This window comes from Nelumbo lutea, chromosome 3 (assembly GCF_056320005.1).
Source record: "Nelumbo lutea isolate HS-2025 chromosome 3, American lotus-T2T, whole genome shotgun sequence".
Lineage (NCBI taxonomy): Eukaryota > Viridiplantae > Streptophyta > Magnoliopsida > Proteales > Nelumbonaceae > Nelumbo > Nelumbo lutea.
This window is the reverse complement of record NC_142686.1, coordinates 15,419,168-15,446,684: the sequence shown is the minus strand read 5'-3', so window position 1 is coordinate 15,446,684 and position 27,517 is coordinate 15,419,168. Positions and strand designations below refer to the sequence as shown.

The 27,517-nt window shown below is 34.5% G+C and overlaps 2 protein-coding genes across 3 annotated transcripts; one reads left to right on the top strand and one right to left on the bottom strand.

Moving 5' to 3' along the window:
• The first annotated feature begins 205 nt into the window (after positions 1-205).
• On the top strand, positions 206-5,616 carry LOC148863142 (uncharacterized). Of its 2 annotated transcripts, XR_016109424.1 has the most exons (9): positions 206-320; positions 868-1,182; positions 2,250-2,321; positions 3,439-3,506; positions 3,791-3,944; positions 4,729-4,812; positions 4,960-5,049; positions 5,209-5,418; positions 5,520-5,616. XR_016109424.1 is itself a non-coding variant. In XM_088975800.1 (8 exons), exons 2-8 carry the CDS (start codon positions 907-909, stop codon positions 5,329-5,331), a joined length of 867 nt encoding a protein of 288 aa, XP_088831926.1. In that variant the 5' UTR covers positions 206-320; positions 868-906; the 3' UTR covers positions 5,332-5,616. The 2 variants fall into 2 exon arrangements, 1 of the variants encoding a protein (XP_088831926.1); XM_088975800.1 differs by having other exon boundaries at positions 5,209-5,616.
• Positions 5,617-13,232: 7,616 nt separating this feature from the next.
• LOC148863141 (putative arabinosyltransferase ARAD1) lies at positions 13,233-17,374 on the bottom strand. The gene is made up of 3 exons (XM_088981690.1): positions 17,049-17,374; positions 15,382-16,788; positions 13,233-14,272 (listed from the first exon to the last, which is right to left on the bottom strand). Exons 2-3 carry the CDS (start codon positions 16,354-16,356, stop codon positions 13,751-13,753), a joined length of 1,497 nt encoding a protein of 498 aa, XP_088837816.1. The 5' UTR covers positions 16,357-16,788; positions 17,049-17,374; the 3' UTR covers positions 13,233-13,750.
• Between the last annotated feature and the right edge of the window lie 10,143 nt (positions 17,375-27,517).

Genomic DNA, 27,517 nt, shown 5'->3' with positions numbered 1-27,517 from the left:
TTCGCGAAAAAGACATATAAAGGAAGGCAACGCTAAATCAAGTCAACAACGCGGCAAAGTTCATTAGCGGAAACGGCAGCGGATTAACGTCGGTTAGCAAAGACTAAAAGAGTTCGAAACTTGACAAAATGTTACTTTGGAGCTTTGGACGGACGTTACCGAGCCTAGAGACGAGGTTCGGTTGAGCCGAGCCTAAGGCTCATATCGGAGCTATAAATGGAAGTCCCGATAGAGAATTTTCAAAGCAAAGTCGCGGAGGAGAGGATTCCTTTGAAGCAATTTGGACGCCCGAACGCGCTAACCAACGACGAACATATCAGGTACCCTTCCTCCCTCTTCCCTCTTCCTCTTCCTGTTCTTCTTCTCTTTTTCTCGTGCCTGATTTTGATTCATTTGTTTTCTTTTTTTGTGATTGTTTTGGCCGAAGAAATCCTTCGATGTGTTGAAGTTTTCATCGGCGTCTTTGATGCCTAGGGTTCGATTCTAGGATTATTCTGTGTTTAGTTTCTGCAAAATTGTGCTTTCCTCTCTTTAAATGCTGTATTTTCCGGGTAGGCTTGTTTAATTTTGTATGGATAATCGAAAGTAGTCGTTTTTTTAAGAGAAAGATGCTTTTTTTTTACTTTAATTTTGTCATGTGTGGGTTCAGGGAAAATGATTTTGATGGATTGGGGGAAATGTTGCTTAATCTAGAATATTCTACGTTTTATTCTGGTTTTTGAAGGTTTTGTCAGATTCCTTTTCTCCGTAAAATCTGAAAATCTTCTTATTTACACAAATGGATCTAGAGCTCTGACTTAGAATAGGTCAAAGTTGATCAGAAGGTCTTCTTTTTTATTTGATCTTGGTGAACTTGTGGTAAAGCAGGAGTTCTTATTTGAGCAAGGAAGGAAATTTTATCAAGGAATGGGGGATCACTTGGTTTTGTATGTTGATCGCCTCATGACACCTGCGGCTTTACACTCCACGGTAGGAGATGAAGCTCCGGGACCTTCCGGAGAAGGCCCTAGTGCCCAAATTGCAGTTTCATCCGGTTTTTCCAGTGAAGATAACAAAGTTGAGGAACATGAGGTCTCTGGTGAGGAGGAACCTCTTCTTCAGACCATCGAATGCCGCATTTGTCAAGAGGAGGACCACATCAACAACCTGGAAGCGCCTTGTGCTTGTAGTGGCAGTTTGAAGGTATCCATCTTATGAGTCTTTCTGCCCTTCAATTTCTAATATAAGAATATTATGCCTTGTTCTTGTTCTCCGTATTCGCTTGATATGTTGTTGCCTCTTTGATGTTAGATTGTAGAATGACATAAAACCCAATCAAGTTCTGTTTCCTATGTTGAACGACAGAGAAGAACATTTTATAGTAAAGTCAAAACCTTGCGCAGTGGTTAGAATAGCATGCAATTAGTACAAATAGGTCCTAAGAGTTAATCTTCTGTTTCATTCAACATAACTATTGTTCTTTCTATGAATCTTCTATTCGAAAATTTCTGAACTCCCACATATCTTTTTCAAGTAAAGGGTTATATGCTCACCCCATCTTTGAACGAAGTACTTTCCATGTATTGTAGAGAGGATTAATTTATGAATTCAAGAAGGATTCAGAAGCGCTTCTATGTTCTTAAAATCATGATTGGTTTCTATCTTTCCCATTGAGCTGATGAATTCTGCTATACTATTTTTTATTCATCAATATGCACAATTATTGATTTGGTCAAAAGGTATAAATTCTTCTTGATGCTTGCATTTAGGTTGTTCCTTACCTTTATGTCTTTTCCTCTTCGGAAATGAGTTGGGCATCTTAATATCAGAAGTGAAAACTGAACTTGGAGGAAATTTTGTAGTATTAAACTGTGATTTTCCCAAATCTTTTATCTGTTCTGGATAATAACAGCTTTGCTTTCGGTTTTCTGATAAAAAATGCTAATGAGGATTTATTAACATTTAAAATATTTAGAAGGGGAACCTTTAGCACAGTGATACCAAGTAATGATTGCCATTCTTCTTCATGCACAAGTAGTTCTAATTTTGTAGTCTTTCTATTATTTGGCTCTAGCAGGGAAGATATCATCTGGTATTTGCTTTGATCTCATAAAATTGTTCCGATGGCTGTTTTTCAAATGCATTTTTTTGTTGTCCATTCTTTTCCATTTTCCCATCTCTGTTTGAGATATGTTTTATTGTCTAGTTTTTCTTTCTGGGGGTTTTATCTCTTGGCTTGGACACTGATATTAGAGTGAGATATTATGCAGTATGCTCACAGGAAGTGTGTTCAGCGATGGTGCAATGAGAAAGGGGATATAACTTGTGAGATCTGCCATCAGGTATGACAATTTCTTCTTAATACCTTGACAAATGCTAGTTTTGTTTTCACACTTTGCATAAGGGGATTTCTCCTACTTCTTGGAAATATAACTCCTATTATTTTATTTTCTCCAATAGTGTAATTATAACTATATGTTGGTTTCCTCTTCTAATTTATTTATATGATTTTAGTTTACCTACCATATTGTCTTGCATAAATATCATAATATGCTGGGATAATGTTATCAGGAAGAGGCAATATTATTTCCTATTTAACTTTCATATGTGATAACAATTTTGCCTCTAGGTGGTAACATAGGTTTTGCTATGGTCGAATTTTTCTTAAGATGGCAAAGTTTTGTGATCTCACCGGCTTCTAAGTTGCTATGAAATATGGTCTTTTGGGATTGTTTGACAACAAATAGGCCATTCAATATGGTGTAGGTTGAAATAAAACTCTAAAATTCTTGGGATTATTTTCCACTTCATCCATCCCTTAATCAGCATGTATCTATGCATAAAACATGAACTTTGCCAGCAATACATGTAAGTGATCAATGATTTAATTTCTTGCAGCAATATATCATATACCCACACTTCTTTTAATTTCAAAATAATGTAAATTACATATGGAATGAAGTTGGATCATTCATTTATTTTTTAATTACTGACGAATAGTCTAGACAGATGAATAATCTATTTTTAAAGTACTACATAAATGGTCCTTATCTTGTTAGTGTAGAAACATGTTGTTACCTTGCTCATCATTGTTCTTCTCTCGCTCTATGTGTCTAATTTTGTCTATCTGTATGTCTGTATGTGTATATGCATTACCACTTATCTGTTTACTAAATAAAGTTATTTAATCATCAAACCAGATTTCTAATTGTATATAAGAATATTCTTTCACGTTCATCTCTGTTAGAAAATATATTGAGCATGAACATATGATAGCATTTGCCTATTTAAAAGGAAAACAATTTGCTATTTTATATTGTTTTATGCTCTGTCAGACATAAAGAAAGTACCTACCCTAGTTGATTCTATAGCCCATCTATTTTCATAATTTTTGCACGTGTATTGCAAAATGATTTTTTGTTATCTGACTGCAATTGTGGAACTTTTCTTCCTATACAGCCTTATCAACCGGATTATACTGCACCACCGCCTCCACCACAGTCTGAAGATACCACAATTAATATCAGGTAAGTTTAATATGTAATCTTCAGTAGATTTCTTGCATTTGGATGATGATGATTGGAGTTGTCACTTTGGAATTTGGAAATGCTACTAAGGCCATCACCCATTGTTGGTACCAACTATTCTGGTGTCTTGGTAGGGGTTGACGGGATACGTACCTGATCTTTGGCACTTTTTGCACAATATGGATATGGGTGCTCTTATTTTTGTGTTTGTGGCTTTGACATTTGAAGTTGGAATGGTTTTTAATAGTCATCATTTCTTTTTATCCTTTTTTTTTTTGTAATAGTGGTTGGACAATCTCTGGTGCCCCTGTGGAGTTGCATGATCCTCGACTCTTGGCAATGGCAGCAGCTGAACGCCATTTTCTGGAAGCTGAATATGATGAATATGCTGCTACAAATGCTAGTGGGGCTGCATTTTGCCGCTCGGCTGCTCTAATTGTAAGTAATTATAATAACTGTCCATCAAAAGTAATTGTAAGTAATTATAATTATTGTTTACTTGTAAACCAAGGGAGGTGGAATGATGCATGGACTACCAAAAGGTAAAAAGAAAATTTTATTTTATTTTATTTTTTATTTTGCTATTAATCTGAACGATCTGGAGCTATGATTTGTAAAGAAGAGAATATTTATATTTAGGAGGAAAACAATGCCATGCTGCTAAAGTGTTGTCAGTGTTTTCAAAACTGGACCGGACTGGAAAAACTGGGAACCAGTCACCTGACCAGTTCCATTTCACCCAAACACCGCTTTTTGGCCAAAAACCATTGATTTGGTCAGTGAACCATTGACCCAGGTGGTCGAACTGTCAAACCGGACAATGGTTTTTGGCCCTTTTTTGTTTTTATTTTTTATTTTTTATTTTTTTGTCAGAGTGGGCTGTCAGTTTGGTCCAACTCGGACTGTTCAACCTGGGAACCAGACCCCAGAACAGTTCCTTGTTCGGTCCAGTTGTAAACCTTGGTTGTTGTAATGCATCATGTCGATTGTAGTCGTTTTAAATAAAATAGAACATCTACCATTCTGAGGTGTTTATTGCATATATTGCAAAATGCAAACCAAAATGAAAGAAAGAAAAACAAACATCTCCCCCCTTCAACTTTTGTATATCCATCTATCGGGTTTTCCTCCTTTCAATTTTTGTCATATTGGTTGTTATTTTCATTAGTAGTTCTTGCATGTTCATACTCTGAATTTAAACTTTTTTGTTTTCCCATTGCAGTTAATGGCACTTTTGCTCTTGAGGCATGCATTATCTATCACCAATGGGGATGGGGATGAGGATGATGCCTCCACCTTCTTCTCTGTAAGCAGGATTAGCAACCCAGTCCATCTTTAAATGGGTTTATTTGTTTTTTCATTGTTCCTTGCCATAGTTTAGATGATATTTGGCTAGGCATCTTAATACATTTTTACCAATAAAAAGGGTAACTATTTTTTGTTTTCTCAACAGCTTTTCCTGCTCCGTGCTGCTGGGTTTCTTTTGCCATGTTACATTATGGCTTGGGCCATCAGTATTTTGCAGCGCCGAAGACAAAGACAGGTTAGTGGATCCCCCCAACATTTATACTTTCTTAGTGTATATAGGGGAGCGCATCCCTGTGGTGCTTCGTGTTTCATTTGGCAAGGAGAAATTCTTCTAGGTTACAAGATGTATGTTAGCTTGGTTGATATGGTAATTAATACCTACTTTGTGAATCAGGAAGCTGCAGCTCTTGCAGCAACAGAGGTCGCATTTGTACTGCAGTCGGGGCAACGTAGAGGTTTACAGTTCACCATAGCGCCAGGACCTGCAGTGACTCCTCATCAGGAACCACTGCAATAGTAGGGACATTTGAATGTTAAAAAGAGGATATTCGTTTACTGATGAACTAGTATGGAAGAGGCGAGAGAGGTTCATCAATTCTCATTTGTAATTTCTACACCTTTCACTCAGCTTTGTTGTTGTATAAACAATTAGATTTTTGCTATTTTCTCAATAGATATATGTACATAAACTTGTGATTTTCGCAGCAACAGTGAGATTCCCGTGAAACTGATGATCTGCGGGAAATGTTTCCCTGACAAATGAGAATTGAGAAATAATCATGGCCATGGGGCTATTTATGAATCATCCGCTCCAACCGGACCCACCCGGAACACAGTTGTAATTAATTATTCATTTTTCAAATTTATTTGCTTGCATGATCCGATATTGTTGGTCTTTGGTTCTCTATGGATACGGTAGAGATTGCCATTTTTTTTAGAGAATTAATTCTGATGAATTTTTTGATTCCAATATTTGTTTTTCTAAACTTTGTTATATGAAAATTGTTTAAATTATTTCTTTCATTTTTTTTATTCAAAACACGTTTTATGAATCGATTCTTTTGGAGATGAAAGATTTAATTTCAAAGAAGAAACCGATCCTAAGTTTCTCTATTTGAAGCAGGATTTAATTTCAAAGATTTAATTTTATTCCCGATGCAAGGTTACAAGAGACTGTTGGGACAGTATGAGCACAGGCTAGTCCTGACCGAAGCTGATCTCAGTAAATTCAGGTCCGCCTTTTTGAAGAAACTCAACCAATCCAATTAACATCCGGCTGGCCTAATTTTTTGTTGCTCTCATTTCCTCTAACTCCAATGCTACTAAAATGGCCATTCATCTAGGGCTGCAAATGGATCCAGTTAGATCTTATCAATTGGATTTTTATTGGATTCGATTGTAATTAGATATTCAATAGTATACATAAATTAAACTAAAAAAGTTCAAAATATTATATAGTATATAATAAAATGAACTAAAATTTGCTCTTTTTATTTAAGGTCTGATGAGGCAAGATTCATTAATTGGAGCTTAAATTACAGTCTTGAATGATACAAGAAGGAATCGAGGACATGAGGCCATGAGGCCCAAGTCTGTGGCCTAGAAACCTTCAACCCAAATCAATGCATTAATTGGAAATCAATTAAAAACGATATTGATATTATATTTTATGAACAAAATTAATTAAAAATTACTCGTATGAAACTTGAGCTATAGAAAATTAAGCAAAACAATAACATTAAAATCAACTTAATTTACTAATATATACAATATATACGTTTTAAGTATATATGAACATATATGTATATATTTAAATAAAATTGATTCCATTATATCATATTGGACGAGGGTGGATCTATTGGAATTCGGGTCACCCTTGATAGGATGGAAGAACTCAAATTCAAATTCGGACAATTGAATACTGTTTGCAATCATACAGTCAGTCAGGTTCACTTCTCTTGGTCTCCTACCACTAGAGAAACAATATCTACACAAGCCTTTGATTTGGCTATCCGAGTTACTGCCTGCCCCTACCCTATGTATTAAAGCTGACCTTCAACAAGGCTCACTGCATGAGAAAACTATAACCCTGTGAGCTTTTGGTTTAACAATTTCGTTCACACTTGAGGTACATAAGCTCTCGAAATTACATGAAGAATTGAATAAGCGAAGAGGATAAAAAATTAAAGTAGATTCCTCATCATTTTGGAGTGCACAATCTAGAGAATGTGTCCTTCTGGTACCTTAAGTCTTAAGGATCTATTAACTAACTTGGGGAAAAAAAAAGCAAGACAGCATATATTCTCCAAAAGAAAAATATGTAATATAGCCTGTACAGTACTACTGTCATTACTCTTTTTCTTAACATTATTATTTATGAGGGCCAAGGCATGGATGAATTAAAACAACCCCAAAAGCGAAACAAAGCAAACATGTTCTTTATGCTTTAACATAACTGTGCTTTTTGACATGCCATTTGCAGCCCATTACCATTGTGTGTCAACCATTACATTTGACATACCAAAAAACATTAAGTGGGCCATTAGGCCCATGACTAAACCTTGGGTAACTTTGTTGCATTTGTTTATTCGGTAAGATTTAGGGCTGCAAATGGTATAAGCATACATTAATTTAATTCAAATTCCGTCTATTTATAATTGGATCAATTATAAATCTACATAGAATTAATACGCATTTATTTTCAATTTTGGCTTAAAAGTCATAGGTTTAAATGTGGTAAAAGCTATTTTCAAGTCATTTTGTTTATGATAACACTATTAAATTCATTTTCAATTTATTTTTTTAGTGGCATATAATACCTTAATAAAGCTATTTTAGTTTATTAATTAAACAATATATTCAAAAAATGAATGTGGTAGAAATACATATACTGAGATGGATGGACAGAAAAACTAAAACGAACGAGATCAAAAGTGAAGATTTGAAGAACCTTAGGAGTGGCTCCAATAGATAATAAAATGAGAGAAGATAAACTAAGAAGGTTTGATCACATGTATAGAAGACCATCAATAATAACACCTTTAAGAGTGATTTATTGCAAGTTGAAGGGCTAGAAGGACTAGGTTGCTAGGTATAGACCAATGACATGAGTCCAACTACTAAGAGATGATCTAATCATCCATAATTTAACAATGGAAATGGCATTAAAGAAAACATGACGGCTAACAGGATTCATGTACCCGACCCCATATGGTTTGGATGATGTCATGGCGAAGAATAGAAGATGATGAACTAAACTCATTATCTGAATCAGATCCAAGTCAGATTGTTGTTGCTGTTTGGTATCGTTGCCGTTTTCTGGAACACCAGCGTCAAAATTGTTGTTGCTCCAGGAAACGTCCTACCTGGCAGCAACGATTTCAAGCAAAAATAAAGGAACCATTTTCTAAGAAAACGGTGCTCCAAGTGACACATCAAGAGCACCGTTTTCTCATGCAACTGTAGCATCAATGCTAAATATATACTTAATGAATCAAATTAACTTGCACAATGTTGTGCCAGCTCTTTTAAACAAAACCATACACGTTGGATAACACTCCCTTAATTTTTGTATAATTTCCAAATAATATACGATGCAAATAGTAGGGCTAACAAGAGTACTTCATGAGAGTGTTCCCAAACTTCCATGCAGACTTGGATTGGGCTGGATGCTCAAAACAATGCATGACCCAATGAGCTTTCTGGTTCTCTGTCTTTTTTTTTTTTATTTGACGGTTTTCATAGGCTAAATAATCGAGATCTTGGTAAAATCGTACTTGTGATGGAAGACAAGGTCGATAAGTTCCTAAAAGCTAAAACCATCACTTCTAATGTCCCTAAAAACAAACATGGTCACAGACGCCCCTAACACTACTCTGTTTTAAATCAGCAGCTCACAATAGCCAAAAGCATCTAACGAGAGAGAGAGAGAGAGAGAATAAGCAAATATAGAAATGCCAAGTGAGAAGAGAATAGTGCAAAGTTCAGGTAATGACCTGTAACAACAGCGATTGAGGGTTGCTTTAATTTCTTTTTCACTCTTTTCTTAATTCTTTCTCATATTCCGGGACTAATTTTGTATGAAGAGGTAGAACCCAGCCTAGGCTAACAGTGTTAGGGTAAGGCGGGAGCTGGAACCTGACGAAGTGGGTCTTTGTTTAAGTTTAAATAAAAGTTCAGAAGACTACAACTTTAAGACCAATCCGGAGAATCTACAAAGACCTCTCAAGTCTCAACTATAAGCCCCCATTATTTTCTTCTTCTTCTTCTCCTCCTCCTCCTTTTACAAATCTGTACAGGGCCTTTAGACTCCCATTCTCCTTAGAATAACAACTTTATGAAGAGGTAACTAAGTGGGGTATCCTTCTAAGTACCAAACCTTAAAAAGTACATAGCCAAGCAAGGGACCCACCTACACCTATCCATTTCCCTATTCAGCATATCCTCTGTTTCAATCTTTTGATAGATTGGCCCTTTTAAAGATATCCAACGTTCTATAACTCTACACGTGGCATTGTTCTTGCCATCTCCATAATACTCCTACTTCCCATGTTTTACTTTTTATCTCGACAGTCTCTACCACAATACAAAGTTAATCTCTTCACCTTTCATTTTTCTTCATTTTTCCTATTTTTTAATTAAAAAAAATCAGGCTTTGAGTGCCATTACTTGGAAAAGGTCCAATTGTTGGAAGGGAGGGGACATACATTCTGGATATCTAATTAAAAAAAATCCACAGAATTGGATAAATAAAATGGGCTAATTTGAATGATGAATATTAATTGTCGTGTTAATGGGTTAATGAATTTGTAAATTTCTTCATTCAAGCCTTACCAATATTCTTATTTTTATTCATATAAGAAACAGGATGGTCAATTAGTGAATTTCCTACATAAATCCACCAATTTCAACCACGCACACGGACGAATCCTATGGTTGATTGAAATCACTCATCAGATAGGGGATGAAGCAAAGATGTGGGGGACCTCCTTATAACTATTTTCAGTTGTACTCATTAGAATAATAATCAATATAGGAAAACCTAAATGCATTGACAGTAGAGAAATTTCAGGTTTTATCTATGGATATGCATGTCCACTAGAGATTGGCTACAACTCATATCAGTCATATTTCCTGCCTTGTATTGATGGTTCTTACAACTAATATTAGCCATTCGAAGTTTAATTTTGCAACAGGAAACCTAAAACCCCCACCTATTAAAAAAGGGCTTCTTTTACACGTGGCAAAGTCTTTGAAGGCAAAGCCTTTTCTATGAACAAGAGAAGAATGAAAGGAATTTTGGAGGCTCCATTTGAACTCCTAAATAATTTCCCATTTGAAAGATCCATGGGTCATTAAGGCAAGCTCATTATTCATTAGATAGCCCAACCCAACTAGTATTCATTTCTATAGTTTTTAATATCAGACCGGACTGGATGGTCAGACCAGAAAAATCGAGAACCAGTCAGGTGATTGGTTCCGTTTTACCCTAGAACTGTTATTCCCTAAAACCGTTGATTTGGTCAGCAAACCCCTGACTCAGGTAGTCGAATTGTTCGAACCATTCAATAGTTTGGCCATTTTTTATTTTTTTGTCAGAACAGGCCAACTGTTCGACCCGAGAACTGGACCCCTGACCAGTTTGTTGTCCGCTTCACTTTTAAAAACCTTGTTCATTTCCTTAATCTTATGAGGATTTTATGCGTCTCTATTTTTGGTATTGACATGTTATAAAGAATTTATACGTAATATTATTGAACTGATGTAATATTAACTCGAAATTTATAAACTAAGAAAAGAAGAATATGTATAAATGATGAGAATGAGGTAGAGTGGAGGTATACATACAATGCCAACGGATAATCTGTAGTAGCTCTTAAAGGGGGGAGTTGAACCTTGTGGCGTATGAGGAAGAGTAGAAAGCAACAGCTCCCCACTGTTCTTTTACTTTAATTGAAAGCTAAAAGCAAATGCCCACCTATTAATAACATGCTATCAAAGCCGCGGCATTCTGCTTGGACCACGACCAGTCCAATTCCACCGTCTTAAGACACCACAAAATTTAACCCTAAATTTAATAAAGTGTGAGAATCGATGCTTTTGGAAAATTTTTCCTTAGTTGCATGTGATTTTATAAATTAATAGAAGATAAAAATAAAGGGAAAGAAGGTCTACATGGATAACCGAGAAAACAAATTAAAGAAAAATAAAGAAAGAGATGGGGGAGGGGAGATAATGAGAATATGAGATGGTGAGAGGTGAGAGGTGAGATGTGGAGAGGCTTGTAGTGGGTCTTCTTTGAAACTTTGAATGTGGGGTTTGGAGCTGAACAATCCAAAGAAACAGCAAAGAAAAGCATAAAGAAACCCATTCAGCACACGAAACCAAAGGACTGTTATTTTGTTGCATGGAGAGAAGAGCTTGGAATTCTAAAGTGAGAGAAGATCTCAGAATGGCATAAAGCAAGTATTTGGTTTTCTTGAGGGGGTTCCATTCCCCACCCTTCCTCCCAGTTCTTCTCTCTACTTTATGGCTTGCTTGTAACTGTAGCAATCTTGATCTTTGGCTCATAGCTAGCTTTTGGCTTTCCAGCCACACCAGAGACTAGACTAGTCACTAGTATTTGCCCATTGTTTTTTCTTTTTCAATAACAAATATTAAAGGGTAATAATCCCAAGATGACAACAACGACCCACCTAAGTCCTAACACTTCTTAGTTTTTGAATCTTGAGTATTCCGATGACCCATTTCTTACTTTGATTATTTTAGTTTTTGTTGGAAAAATGCTCATCTATCAGGCCTTTACCTAGGAAAATGCTCAGTCACAGACTCATAGGCCGTTTATTGGACAAGACCCCCCCTGGCCCCTAGATATGAGATATCTTTGCTTGTCAAGCCAAGCCAAGCCAAGCCAAGCCAAGCAATTGAAGAAGCCAGAAGGGACACACCTTGCGAGCAGGAGTTTGGATAGAGAAGTATAAGAGAGGCTACACAGCTTGTACATGTCAGCATGGTCGGGTGATGTGGCAAGTCGGTCCAAAAGACCGGGTTGTCCTTGTTTACTGGACAAAAGCAAGGCCAAATGATAGGGATGTAGGGAACCAACGAAAAGATGCTTAGCTTCTCAAGGGTGGTGTTCCGAGCTCTTTATTCATAACTGTCAGAGACTTCTAAAACAGCCTTAATTTGCTTCGATTGCAGGCTTATGATTGAGGTGAATCTAAAATTTCTCTAGGTGTTATGGGGCCCTCTGCTTTACGCTTTTAAGCTCCCTAAATAACACATCAGATAAACCATAGGCTTATATGTACAGGAATGGGACACAAGCATAGAAGGATTACAGTCTCAGAGCCGCTTATTTTCTCATTACTCTAAACAAGAGATACTTCCATTCCTCTTGTTTCTGAGTGTTGAAACCATGGTTTTCTGTGCTTATAGGATGTTTGTCCTTGTTATCTGTATTGGGTTCTTGGTTGTTCAACCACAAAAGGTTTCTGGTCTCAGCAGTATAGACCTTGTCCTCAGATGGAAGAAAGAAGAACAGGCACTTACGCCCAAGAACTCACGTTTCCTTGTGGCTGTTGAAGTAGAGGAGCTAAACACCAAGAAGAAATCAGTGCCCCCATCCTCAAGGCTAGACCCCAATAGGTCAAGCAAAAGAAGAGTTCGAAGAGGATCAGATCCAATTCACAACAGGTGTTGACACGTTTATTGAAGTTCTTGCTTCAACTACAGAATCAAGCAACAATGAAGCTGAATGACAGAAAGTGATTGCTTTTCTCCATTCCTGAAACAAAGAGAAACCAGAGGGTGGTGGACATTTTCTGCTTCAGTCAGAGTTTTTATCCTGTGGGTTGGTTGGTTTTCTCTATTTTGTTTGATATTTAGAGGTTTTGTTACAGAGATGTGTATACATAGAGCTGCACTAGAGTGGCCCTTAAAGCCATACAGCGTTATCTCCATATTGTAAACTGAGATCCTAACCAATTATAGAAGAGAAAAGATACTGTAAGGATCATGATGCAGGTTATCGAAAGCAAAATTACAATACAGTGGGGTTTCTTCTTTTTCTTTGAAGAAAAAGACTTGTATCTGTCTGCATTTGCAACTCTAGTTTTGCAGATTATACTGAAATTCTTTCACATCATTCCAGATTTCAAATTTTTCTGTATAAAGAGCCTAAGTTGTGTCTTAACTTCCTCCAAGTACTGATCATTTTCCCTCTTCATGATCATATCCCCGTCCTTGATGAAGTTCTTTTTCCTGTCTTGCCATTTTCTTTTGCACCACGTGCTTGCAAATGTCCCTGAGTTTTCAGCAACAAAGAGTAAACTTAAATATCTCGCACTTCTTTTTCAAATGCATATTTTTCTTTTCAGGAACTTCATATTTATTCTGGTGGATTCTGGAATTCATTGCTTGCTTGTGCAAATGAGCAGAATGCGCATTTGCTAGAAATGCTTCTTTATAAGTGTTTTGAAGGGACAATGTTGTAGTACATTACAAGGAGTTCAAATGAAATAACAAAAAAGAGAGGAAAAGAGAAGGATCAAACAGATAAAGCTCTTCTTTCAATTTACATGTATCTCACTCAAAAACCAAGGAATCAAATAGATCTCTAGATGTATTGCAGATAAAGCTCATCATTTTGAGTATCAAATAGTTCTAGGAGCTTCATGACAGTCTGTCAAATAAATTCCACATTCAAGGAACGTTGCTGCTGCTGCTGCTTATACTTTGACATAGTTTGCTTCTACCAGATTATACACTGTAACGTGGACTAGTACTCCTGATTTTCTTGGGGAAAGTATCTTAAAGGAGTTGTACGCTGAATTGTGACATCAACTTTAGGACTTTCCAAAAAGAAACTCTAGGCAAGGATCCGCACTGGTTACAGGTGAGAAATATATAAAACTTTCATGGACATTCTTGTAATCCTATATAATCTTCCCAATGTGCTCAAATGGACGGAATCTGTTCTCACGGTGCACCCTAAGTCGAATTGATGGTACCTTACGGGAAACTGCTTTCCAAATCATTTCTACAGCATCCCCTGGCTGAGATGGATACCGATACTCAAAATGATGTTCAACCTCCTTTAGTTTTTCCCACATTATGTTCCAATGCTGGTGCTTAATTCCCCTGAGTAGATCAAGTAGGAACCCCTTCTTTAGAGCATCAGATTCCCGTACAAATATACAGAATTCTGAGTAGTCCAAGACATCCTCATATGGGAGCTCAATCTCGTCACTAATGATCACAGGGACACAGTGGCTTGCAATGGCATCAAAGAGACGATTTGAGGAAGGGGTGTCTCCAGCAATGTTCAGACAGAATTTGGATGATGTCATCCCTTGACCCACTTTACTGATCCCATTATCATGAACACTTCCATATGTGAAGTGAACATCCTTCTCATCTTTGAGAAGATGGTAGAGTTTTTGACGAATGACTCCTCCCTGAAACATAAATCCATCATAACAATGCAGAGTGTAGAAGCTCATAATGACAAGGAACTCAAATAAATCAATCTTTTGCATATTATGTGTAGACAAAATGTATGATTTTGAAGCTTATTGCAAAAAGTGGGGAATAGAGAGGGTAGCTGCTGATGAAAAGGCCAGGAAGTAGAGTATCTGAAAAGCTTATGTTGGATATTATGTTAGGGTTTCAAAATGTTTTTTTATACTTCATAAAATAGTAACTGTTTCCACTAATTTGTTAAAAGGACTACCACATTCAATACAGGAGTAACACTTACAGCATTTTTCATGCTGTAAACATGGCAAAGATGAAAGTTAAATCCAACCAGATTCAAAGAGTCTGACCTAGGAAATCTCTTAGATAAACAAAATAGAAATGCAGGATCTCTTATGACTTGTGAGGCCACAAAACCAAAGGTCCAAAGAGGCATTGTAGTTGGCCACATGATCTACTCCAGGTGGAGGGAGCCCTTAAAATTTTATTGGTGATCCAAAAAGGTGCAGACAATGTTGGATCCTTGTATAGACCCCATATGTAGAAGAGGATATGAAGAGAATTTTATAGACATAAAATTACTGCACCAAGTCTTGAGCTTAGAACCTATCATAAAAAGGCATCAATTCCCCGATCCAATGATCATTTTTTTAGGGGGGTAAAAGATCCTCCCTACAACAAACAAGAAAAGAGGATTTTTTTTTTGTCAACTTTGAGAAGAGTATTTACAAACTAAAATACCAATTACCTAACTTTACTTTTTGAATCTTCACTATTTCTTCCTTTCAATTTGATCTCTTGATATTGCTAAGAAACAAGAAAAAAAAGGATAAAAAAACTCCCATTGCCATTCTTTATCATACACGAGCATTTATCAGCTCAAGATAATCTCTCAGCATTTAGGTAAATGGACTAAATCAAACAACTTTTTGGTGGAAAACTGGAAAAGATTTCTGATGATGTACTTCATCACAGGTATTATCATTAATCCACAAAGCAGGGAGATCTTGTTTTTAATGTGATATAATAACAAATCATGAATACAAGCTGAGAGTAATACAAAACTGGATAGAAGAACAGAAATACTTACATCTTTTCTATAAATTGCTCCTTGAAAATACACCAAGGTTGGGCGTTCCTCAAATGGCACAGAGTTACCACCAATCCGCACAACATGCTTGTATGGAGCAATTATATCCTTATCTAAGTTTGCTATCTGAGCTGAATATCTCCCAAAATCTGCAAGCACAAACATGGCAGAACCAAGCTTCTTCCTAGAATCCAACATGCTATTTGGATGGTGTGATACAATTAGATGATCCTTCCCACCAGATCTCTTCCACTCATCACGATGCATCAGAAACTGCACCAACTTACTCTGCAAAATCTTGTTCATATTAACTTTCTCTGTTCCATGTAGCTTGGAATGTCTATTGTAGCTCAAAGATGAGAAGAAGGGCACAAAAATTATATCTGCCTGACTGACATTGTTCACTCTAACTGCACTACAAGGCCTTTCCACACCTGGGGTGCTCGATGAGAGAAGATCCAATGTGAGCCAATACTCCATACTGTGTTGTACGTTCAATCCACCAGGGTATGATGGGATGTCAGTGGGGTTGCTCAAATCTGGCCATATTTGACCAATTTTCCCATTCCAACCCAACAAACCGAAGTGAAATTGAGGAGGCAAGTCATACATAAACACCCTGAGGATGACTTGATTTGGGTCACAGGTTTTCTTGCTTCCTTGTTGCAAAAGTCTCATCTCATCATTATTAGAATTGCAATCTTGACAAACATTATTTTGGGTACTTGATTTGGGTTTTCTAATATTTGTTGGAAAAGACAAAAGAAGGTTATTAGGAAGCTCATCACTTCTACTAACACTGTTGGAATTGAAGTAAACTGATGTTTTATTAAGGACTATCCCAAAAAATGATCCAGGTAACGATGAACTGAAACTTGATTGAAGCAGGAAGACATAAGAAGAGATCAAAACAAATATGGAGACGGTTATCATGCACAAAAGGAACCTTGAAGGTTGCATACTCTTTTCAAGCATGGAGAAATCTTGAGAAGCCAGAAACAACAAGCATAATAAATTTTCAAGACAATTAAAACAAAATTACATTGCAAAAATTCAATGTGCATCTCACAGTGCTGACAGACTGATAGGTGTTTCAACTCCTACCAAATAACGATAGCAGCTTGTGCTTGGCAAAAAAGAGAAATAAATATACTACACATAGAACAAAAGGGAAGGCCATAACTACAATTGAAGTAGCTTAACCCAAATTCCTTTTTTTAGAACCCTAAAGGGGTTGTCCTCCAATAAGAAGACCTTCTCCTGGCATTGATTGATATTCTCAACATAATTCGATCCCCAAAAGGAGAACTTTCTTTTCTAAGGAAAACCTTCTCCCCCTGAATATTTGTCTGATTCTCTCAAAAAGCCAGAAGATTCTCTACCATAATCTGGACGGCAAAAATCAATCTACAGACAAAAAGGGAACATAATTAAATTAACAGTCTTCAGCTATTAAAACATAAAAGCAGCATGCTTTATGTTTTGTTTATTTCGAGCTTAAAAACAGTCTGAAAACTCTGTCAAACTGAAAATGGAAAACAGAGAAGCAAGAGAGGAGAACGAAGATAGAATTAAAAAAAAAAAAATTAATCAGAAGAGTTCATCTGGGGCGTTCATATTTTGTGAATGCTAAAAGCGGGTAGATAAAAATATTGAAGAAGAGGTACCTGATGAGCTTGAGAGTAGAGAGATTACGACTTACGAGCGCGTGCTGAAGCTGAACATTGAGAAGGCAATCAATGAGTGGGATTTGAGAATAATCATCTTTGTTTAAGACATTCTCTAGAGAAGGGTCAGAGTGTTTTAATTTGTCTATTGCTTTTGTTGCTCGCTCTAGTGATTTTATCTATTATTTTAATCGATTTTATTTTTACTCCTTGTCGTGTTCATGAGATGGATGGAGATCTACAAGTAGGTTTACCCTTTTCCGGAGGACGTTTCGTGTAGACTTTGGGATGGAACCGAAGGAGTTGCATCTCAGCAACTGTGCACCGTTTTTTCCGACAAGACGCGGAAAGTAAATAATGTATCTGTCCTTGATGGTCTAAAGCCGTTGGATTGAGGAGTGATGACCCAGGAATTGATAACGTCCACCCAGACCCAGGCTTTACGACTACGAAGACTACGAAGACAAAAGAAACAGCCAAACAGGCAAACAGTTAACAGCGGTAGGGGGTTGAGATCCGCTACCAATCAAACGCTCCCTACCCCCTTCTCAGTGGAGACCAGATCTGTTGTCACAGAACACTCCTCACACCAACCTCACAGCATATTATTCATGGCCTCATGGGGAGATGTTCGAGGATAGGATATAAAGTCTGGATATGGTCCTAACACAGGGTTCCAACAACCGATCCAACAGTCATGATATCTGTACATGTGTTAGGACTAGATATGATCATATGAGGTTGGTGTGAATTATGAAAGGTCTCTTGAACTGATACAATGGGAGTTATCTGAATTATGAAAAGTTTCAAATACCCCTCCGGCCTTAATTAGTGTGTGATGAAAGCAGATTTGGCCCTCCACTGACATCATGGTACATGTCATCTTGGAACAACTAGGTGACACCCCAGAACCACCTAGGTGATAATTTGCCTTAGCCAAAATGATGGAGTCCCAACTGGCAACTTGGTGACTTGGTGACCTGGCTACTTGCCCCTGCCACTGACCTGGTGACCTGGCAACCTGCCTTTGGTGCCGACCTAGCAGCCTGACGGCCTGCCTCTGCCGCTGACTTGGTGGAAACCTAGTTGGTGACCTCATCCACAACTCAAAGCAGCTAGCAGCACCTCGTCCAGGGCCGACCTATGGTACCTCGTCAGTACTGGCCGAAGCGACCTCAACATGAGGAACGACCTCCCTCAAGGGCTTGCTGACTTGATTGAGGTCCAGGTGAAGACTTGCGAGACGTGCTTGCCGATGAATTCTGCATGCATCCCATCACTCCTGGTCTCTCGGAAGTCAGCTCTCACACCGAATGTCTTGGAGGAAACCAAATAAGGCGCAAAGATTGGCCTACGTGCACGACTACCTCCGAGGACCTCGAAGCAGTTAGGCACGTCTTCCTAGAGATCTCAGATGCGTTGTGTGATGCCCACGCCAATCAATGCCTATATAAAGGCCTTACCTCCAACATCAGAAGGGACATGCGCAATTTAATTCTCGCAGCTCTCTAGCTCTCTTACTTTAAGCTCTTTCACAAAATCTCCGCATTCGCTAACTAAAGCATTGGTGCCCACCCCGGGCAAAGCAACCCGAGCACTCTGACATTGTTTCCTTGCATGTCGCATTAGAGTCACCTCTCCAGCTCGTCACAATCCAGCTAGGCATTAGAGCCACCTCTCCAATTCGTCACCATTCAGCTAGGCATCAGAGCCACCTCTCCAGCTTGTCACCGTCCAAGTAGGCATCAGAGCCACCTCCCAATTCGTCACCATTCAGCTAGGCGTCCAAGCCACATTCCAGGTAGGGATTATTTAGCTAGGCATCTGAGTCACCAGTCAACCAAGAGCTGCCAAAACGCACATCATTAGTGTGCACATGCTTTTGCATGTGGTATGTTTTAGGGATGCAAATGATCAAATCATGATCCAATATGATCCTATTTTGTTGGATTTAGATATCTTCATTCGAGTCTTTGGATTGGATTGTAATAGGATCCGATTAGAAATCAAATCGAATTTGGATTACCCCCATTTGATTTGAGAGGATCCAATTCGATATATATTATTTATTTATTTATTTATTTATACATATGCTATTTATATTGCATTTTTGTTAATTTTTTATATTATTTATTTTTATAAAAAACATGTATATATATGATGAAAATAGTTAAAAAGATACTTGCATTTTTTTTCTTTATTTAAATTATTAAATTTTATTTTTCTTTTAATAATTTATTAATTAAAAAAAATAAATCAAATTGGATCAGACTCGAATATCCGACTTCCTCATCAAATTTGAATTCAAATCAATGTTTGTGAGATCCGTGGATTAGATCGGATTTGTTATTCATGGTCAGATTCAGATATACCCTATTTTGAATCCAATCCAATATGTTTGCATCCCTAGTAACTTTATAGGATGATGAAGATAGCAATGATATATTTTCAAATTTCTCAAATTTTTGTGTATAAAAATGATTCTTATTTATCATCATTATTCTTGTTTAATATGATGAATATATGATATTAGAGATGCACTGAAATAATTTCTACAAAATTTATTCAATGTGTAACTTTTTTTGCATTTCTATCTTTTCTTGTCATTTTTATTATTTAATTATGAAACCAAGGGTTAACATATTTGCACTTAAGGTTACATTTGTTTGTAGTGAAAATGCCGATTCAATATATAAATGTATTCTAGTTCAGTTTTGCAAGCATTTTGGTAAGCATACATTTGTATAGTAATAATGACAATTATTACAACTTCCAAAGCATGTTTGTACTCACAATTGATACAAAGTTTGTATAAGAACTTTGCACTCATAGTTGGTTAATGTAAAAAAGGTGGATTTTGGTTTTGGAATCTGTGTTTGTAATCATTACAACCAAAAACCGTTTGGTTGAAATATATAATTTCTTGGTGCAACATTAAACCAGTTTGTATTCATAAACCAGTCAAAGTGATTTTTTGAAAGGTGTTTTTTTTTTTTTTTTTTTTTTGCACCAGAAACAAATGCAGCCTAGAGGGCTGAACTATTGTCCTACTACTAAACACTAGAACAATTTCACTCGGACTAGTTTTGAATTTTGTATTTCATTATCATCGTTAATAAAACAAATCTTTTTTATCTCACTTTTTTGTTAATATGTTTAATAAAATATTATCATCAATTTTCTATATTTTTTTTTGTTTGATATGATGAACGCATAATATTAGATATGTGCCAAATTTTTTCTATAAAATGTCTGTATTTTGTGTATTTTTTTTGCTTTTTTATGTTTTTATATTTTTATTATTTAATTATGATATAAAGGGTTGAAACATTTGTTTCAAAAGATTAAATTGTTGACACTCTACCAAATAGGAAAACAATTTAATTTTTGGGTCAACATTATATTTTGTATATTATTTTCATGATCATAAAAAAACAATTATTGGTTATTACATTTATTTTTATTTAATATGATTAAATAAAATATTAATAAATTTATTTATTTTTTCATTTTATGTGTTTCATATTTTATTTAATTTTTTCTTATTTAATTCTAACATCAAGGGTTAACACATTTGACACCAAGGTTGAATTGTTATAGGATAACAATTTCATTTTTGTGCTAATTTTAAATTTTGTATTTCATTTCCAACATTAATAAAATAATTATTATTTGGTGTTGATAATTTTATTTAATATGATTAATATAAAATATTAGAGATGTGCCCAATTTTTCTATATTTTTTACTTTTTATAATTTTTTGCATTTGTTTCCATTTTAAAAGTTTTATTATTTAATTATGACATCATGGGTTAACCTATTTAACTTGAATGGTTGAATAACTTATCCATTAGGGTAGAAGAATGGTGTCATTTTAGGTTGGTTTTAAACATGGGTTTTATATTGCTAAAAATATTGGATGTAAAAATTATTTGAAGCAAAAAAATAATAAAATTTATTAATGAGAAAAATAGATTAAATATAGGACTTAATGAGAGAGAATGGGAATTAATACCTTAAATATAAAACTTAATGAGAGGGAATTGAATGAGGTTATAAGTGGTTCAAATTACATTTTTCTACCCTGCCATCATAATTAGAGAGGCCAAATTATGATAAGGGCATTTTAGTCATGAAATATGATGGGAGTTAATACTTCAAATATAAGACTTAATGAGAGGTAATTAAATATGGTAAAAAAATAGTTGTTCAAATTACTTTTTCTATCCTTAAAATTAGGAAAGGACTAAATTAAAAAAATGGGTGTTTTAGTCAAACAAAAGTTTCACTCTCTCATTCATACAAAACTTTTTAATACAAAATTAAAATGCACATCAATTGTTCACGTTTAAAATCAAAAGATTGTGGCAATGGATGCATTAGTGAAATATCATTTTTCTCCTTCTATTTAAGGTTGAATAATAGTGTCAATTTTGTGCACCGAAATAATAAAAGTTGAATGCAAAATCTTTACAAATCATCTTCATTCATTACTTGTCCTTTTGCATTTAATGCTAAGACAAAATGTCCTTTATTATCATCACTCTTTTTCATATTTAAATAAACAGAAGATGGTAGTTTTATCCACTAAAGAAAACAGAACTACAATGTTAAAACAACATTTTTATTATCATCTTCTCTCATGTATTCAAAGTCGAGAGACGAGAACAATTATGTCTACTAAAAATTCCAGAAACAGGTGGAATTTATTCACACATTTTTTATAGTAGTATAGTATAGGTATAATATAGATTACCCTCTTTGGGACAATTCTAATATATATATATATCCTAAAATTTATTCTAAACTACCTCTCCCACTTTCTACAGAATTATCTCTAATTGCTATTTATCTTCTAAATTATCTCTAAATTCTATGTATTTCAATAATTATCTCTAATTTATAGAGAGTTTCTCTCCTAAATTATCTCTAATTCCTATTTATTCTCTCCCCTCCTTTTTATCTAAAGAAAATTTGGATTAAAAAATTTAAGAATTATTTAAATATTCTAACAAAATTATATAATAACTTTAAAATATTTATTAAAAACAAAAAAAAAATAATTTTATATTTTTATAAAATATATCACAAAATTATGTACTAACAATTTAAATTATGATTTTCCGGATTATCAATTTAAATGCTTTCCAAATATTTAGTAATATGTAATAGCTATAAAGAAATAAAATTCAAATAAAAATTTTAAATATTTTATAGATTATTTAAATATTTAAATAACTAAAGATTTATCACAATTATATTTTAAATAGTTCAAATAACGAAATTATCTAATAAATAATTTTATATTTTTTACAAAATATATCACGAAATTATGTACTAACAATTTAAATAATGTTTTTTTGGATCATCAATTTAAATGTTTTTCAAACATTTAATAATATGTAATAGCTTTAAATAAATAAAATTAAAATAACAAAAAAAATTAAATATTTTATAGATTGTTTAAATATTTAAATAACTAGATATTTATCATAACTAGATTTTAAATCATTAAAATAATGAAATTATTTAATAAATTAAAAAAAGTTTAAAGAAGAAAAATAAGTATAACATAATATTGAAATTAATAATAATTTAATATATTACAAAATGAATAATGAAATTATGTAATAATAGTATAAATTATGATTTAATGGATAATTAAATTCCATAAATAACTAATATTTTAAAATTAAAAAAAAATTCATATTATTTAAATATTTAAATAACTAGGTATTTTAAATAAAAAATATTTAACATAACTAGATTTTAAATAGTTAAAATAAAGAAATTATATAATAAATTTAAAAAAGTTTCTAAAAAGTAGAAAAATTACTATAACATAATACTAAAATTGATAATAATTTAATATTTTTAAATAATATTTTAAATAACTATTTTCACTTATATCAAGTAATAATTCGAGAAAATAACTTTCAAGAAATTAAATTTTATTAATAATAATTTTAAACTCTTAATTTGTATTTATTATATATTTATATATACTAAAATTAATATTTATTGTATTTCAGTAATCGTTTATTGTTTTTGTGATAAATGTTTTTTCATTGATTATGTATAAATTTATTTTGTTTTATTATTTAATGGAAAACTTTCAATAATTATTGGAGATTAAACTACTATTAGTGAAATTTTTAAATTCAATTTATTGTACTTATTGTATTTATTTTATTTTTGTATTTTTGTTATAACTTATTGATTAATATTTATTAGAGGTTAAACTGTTATTTGAGATTATTGTATTTATTGACTAGGTTAATATATTTTTAGTACTTATTGTATTTTTTTAATTATTGTAGTTTTTTCATTATCAATATATTTTCAATAATTGTGCACTTTTGCTATAAATTTTTAATAATTATTGGAGATTAAACTATTGCTATTTATCAGAGATGAGACTATAAACTTAGTTGAAATTATGAACGTTCAAGAGTTGGTTCAGTTCGGTGGTAGGCTATTTGGCCAACCAAATTGACTTGGTCATGTTAGGGAGGTGGTTAGCTAAAACCGTGTGACTAATATTTTTTGTGAAAACCAATCCACTCAAGTTGTATCAGTTTAGGTCAATTTTTTGGTTTAGTTAGTCGGTTCAAAAGATTTAAACTTAAAAATTTAATTTGATTTTAAAAATTAAAATGTAATTATTAAAAAATAAATTTAAAAATTATATTTATGATATAAAGCATTTTACATTAATAAATATGGGAAATTTCCCACTTTTCCATATTAAAATTTATATTTAAAATATAAAATGTTAATATATATCCATGGCTAGGTCGTTTGATTATGGTTGGTCTGCAAATGACCAAAGTGAAATTTATCCAACTCAATCAAGCTGGGAAATTTTTGAACCAAAGCCGACCTAAAATAATAGAAAATCGACCAACTTGGGTCAAGTTGATCGAGTTGGTCAGTTTCATTAATTTGATAAATAAACCCAACTGAAATTAATTATTGTTACTTTTGTATTATAAAAAAATATTAAAATTAGTATATAAAATATGAATAATTATTAAATATTAAAAAAGTTAAAAATATAAAACAATAATGTACTCTTATGTGATTCTATTAGGGTTATTTACTATAACACATCTTATAGTTTTACATATTTAGTTAAACATACCTTATAGTTTTCATTTTATTAAAACATCCCATATATTTTACTACTTATTTACTTAATCAACCTTTCATCAAGGAGTGTTTAGTTTTCCATTAGACCCATGGTTTTTTATTCCGAAAATACCCTTAACATTTTTTTTTCATACTGAAAACAAATATTTGTCATGACCCATGACATTGCCTATTGATACTTTGCTTGGGTGGTAAAGGATCATCCCATTCTTGTCATTTCATTAAAAACACTCTTGTCAGTTCTTTCCCTTTCTTGGGTGGTAAAGGATCATCCCAAATCGATTTCTTCTTTGTTTTTATTGATGGTTGAATAAAAAATTACCTGAAATATACTACCATTCCCAAGTTGAAAGTGTCGAGAGGTTGGCTAATGTTGGTTTTTGTGTTTTGTTGCAAGTTGTTCTCAAGTGCAGCAAGGCACAAATTCGTTCATCTCGGTTAAAATTCAGTCAGAATCCAGAATCCTCGGTGGGTATTTTTTATGTTTGTCTCCCGTTTGAGAGTTTGACCAATTAAAACCCAGTCTGTAAATTTTAATGAATTTCTGATCTTAATAGGAGCCCTAGTCTACTGCTTGCACCAATGTGTATTTGCAATTTTGGAAAGTCAGTCATCTCTTTTAAAAGAATCTTAGAGTTGATTTGCAAATTAATAAACTCATCAAGAGTTGATTTGCAGGAACATTCACTACTCTTTATTCATCCAAACAATTGTTTTCTTCGAGAAAAGATGTCGTGGAAAAGATTTTCACTCAGAAAGAGGAATAATGCATGGGATGGTTAGCAAATATTAGCTAATATCTTGGGGGGTGCTTGCCCGTTGCCACATATTGTGCATAGTAGAAGTTTATCCATTGTTAATAATAATAAAAAAAAGGAAGCATTGAGAATACTATAACAACAAACTTAATCTATACCCAGTTTCTATAGAGCCAGTAACAATCTAATGCAGTATCAACAAGTGAGTTGATTGTCTTGCTTTGTCGGCTAATGCCAACTGTCCCTTAGAAAATTAATATTGAAGTTCTAAATCTCCGATGTTGTCTCTATGAGATTCTCAAGAACATGTGAATGCTTTCCTTCTCTGTCTCTCATCATCCAAATTGTCAACTCAATGACAAACCTCATCACTCGCGGAACTCTCATATGGGGATACTGGTAACATCATAGAATCTGTACAAGCTCCTGGGCTAAATCGCTCTTTCTGATGCTTGTTCGATCAAACACTGTATCTGCTTCTTGAGAATCTACCAATCTGAAAACCTCTGCTGCAAGTCCAATCATTACTTCCTGTATTGCCTTGAGAACCTGTCACTGAGATAGATGAACAAATTAGGATATCTTATTTTGTACTCCGAGAAAACAACCTAATTCACTGTAGGCACATAGAGGTTGCTCATCAAATTTCTTGCTGAATGTATGCAAAGTATTGGTTCCCCCAGTGCCAGAACAAGCTTATGCAGTACCCCCAATTTCAATATCCGATGACAGTTTCTCTTGCTCTCCAATGCCAGCATTGCAAGCGCTTCTCAAGCTGCAACCCTCACAAGTCACATCTTTCTGTCTTTTTGCAGTAGGAATTTGTTACTTGAGAAGATGTGTAGTGGTTCTTTAATGGTTCCACCTTGCTTCCAAGTTCCAATCCTCTCTGTTGCATCCTCCTCAAAGGCCAAACTAGTTAATATTTCTATCCCCAACTTTTTTGCAGCTCTGACTGCTTCTCACCATACTGTAGAATGTCTCTGATGTTACTAACTGCGAAAAATCTCCGACATCTCTCGCCAGAGAAGCTTTCCTGTGTCTCCTGTGGTACTGGCAAGCCTCTTCATCACTTGCGGGGATAGCTTCACTGTCTTGATTTGAGAATCTGGTATATGCTCATCCCTCAGCCATCTCTCGTAACATGTGTGAAACTCAAAAATTTTTGGTAGGACACCTCTTGTGCTCCCTATCTTTCCACAGTTATCATGGTCTCCGGCAAGCTTCTTCAGAATACAAAGACCAAAGTGACTGAAGGCTGAAAATTCATAGTTTTCATGGTCCAAGACTACATGTCTCTGGCAGAATTCATCGGCTGTATCATTGGAACTCCGACCAGTGTGGAGCAGCGATGGCATTGATTCCATCACACCAGGAATTCCAGCAACACGGAGGGAATTTTGCTTTTTCCCTCCTAATTCTGACAATACATCTGCTGCAGCTCGCCTGATCTCTTCTTCCTGTGGATGTCCAACATCTCCATCAGTCTCAATTACTGATATAGATATACCTATTTTTTGCAGTGTGTCTTGAAAACTTGAGATTGGTTGATAACTTTTGAAGAATCCTAGCTCCAGTGAACTGCTCATCAGAGGAACCAGAGGCTAAGAACTCCATGGTAAAAGAAACCAGATCAATTGTCAAGCCATCAAAGATGCTGCCATTTTCATGCATTTTTTTTTTGCAAAATTTCTACATTTTCTGTAGTTTTATGCATTTTCTTTAATTTCTACAAAACTTGTGCAATTTCCGCTTTTTTTTTTTCATTTTTAACAGTTTTCTTTAATTTGTTTTGCAGTTTTTTTTGATTTTTTTCTGCCTTTTCATGCATTTTTTTTGCAAAATTTCTGCATTTTTACAATTTTTGGATATATGGATTGATCCAACCTGTATCTGTCACGTGACAGTCATGAGAGTAAAGTGGTTCTCTCAAAATTGATTTACATGACAGGCATGAAAAAGGATGAATAGTTCTCTAAGATTTGTTTTCAGGTATATGGATTGATCCGACTAAGTTGCAGTTTTGATAGAGAAATCGTGAAAAATAAAAATAAAATAAAATAAACAATCATTTTTACATGGTGGAGTTTGGATATGCTTGCTCCTCGAACATTCCTTACACAGACCTCACAGCATATAACAGTCATACATTAGAAACATCTCTCAACTTGTATGTTGTGTGTAAACCTCTCAGTGAGGAGGAGATCCCAATTCCAATGTAGATGAATAAGTGGGTCAGTCAACATGGATGGATCAAGTAGGTCGGACCTTTGAATAAAGATATCATACTTGCTTGCCTATGTTCTGTGATGAAACGCCCGCCATGGAGGAGAGCTTGTGAACTTTGTGGAGGGTAAATTTGAAAATTTAAAAATTAAATCATTAAGGTTAAATCTCTTAAATTACCCCTACCATTTGCAAAATCGACTAATTATACTCTTACTGTATTGTCTTGCACTATTGATACTGTTTCTAACAATTGACGTCTACCCTGTTGTTAATATCAATTAATGTTCTGTTGAAATTATACACGTTACATCATGTGACATATAAATTTTC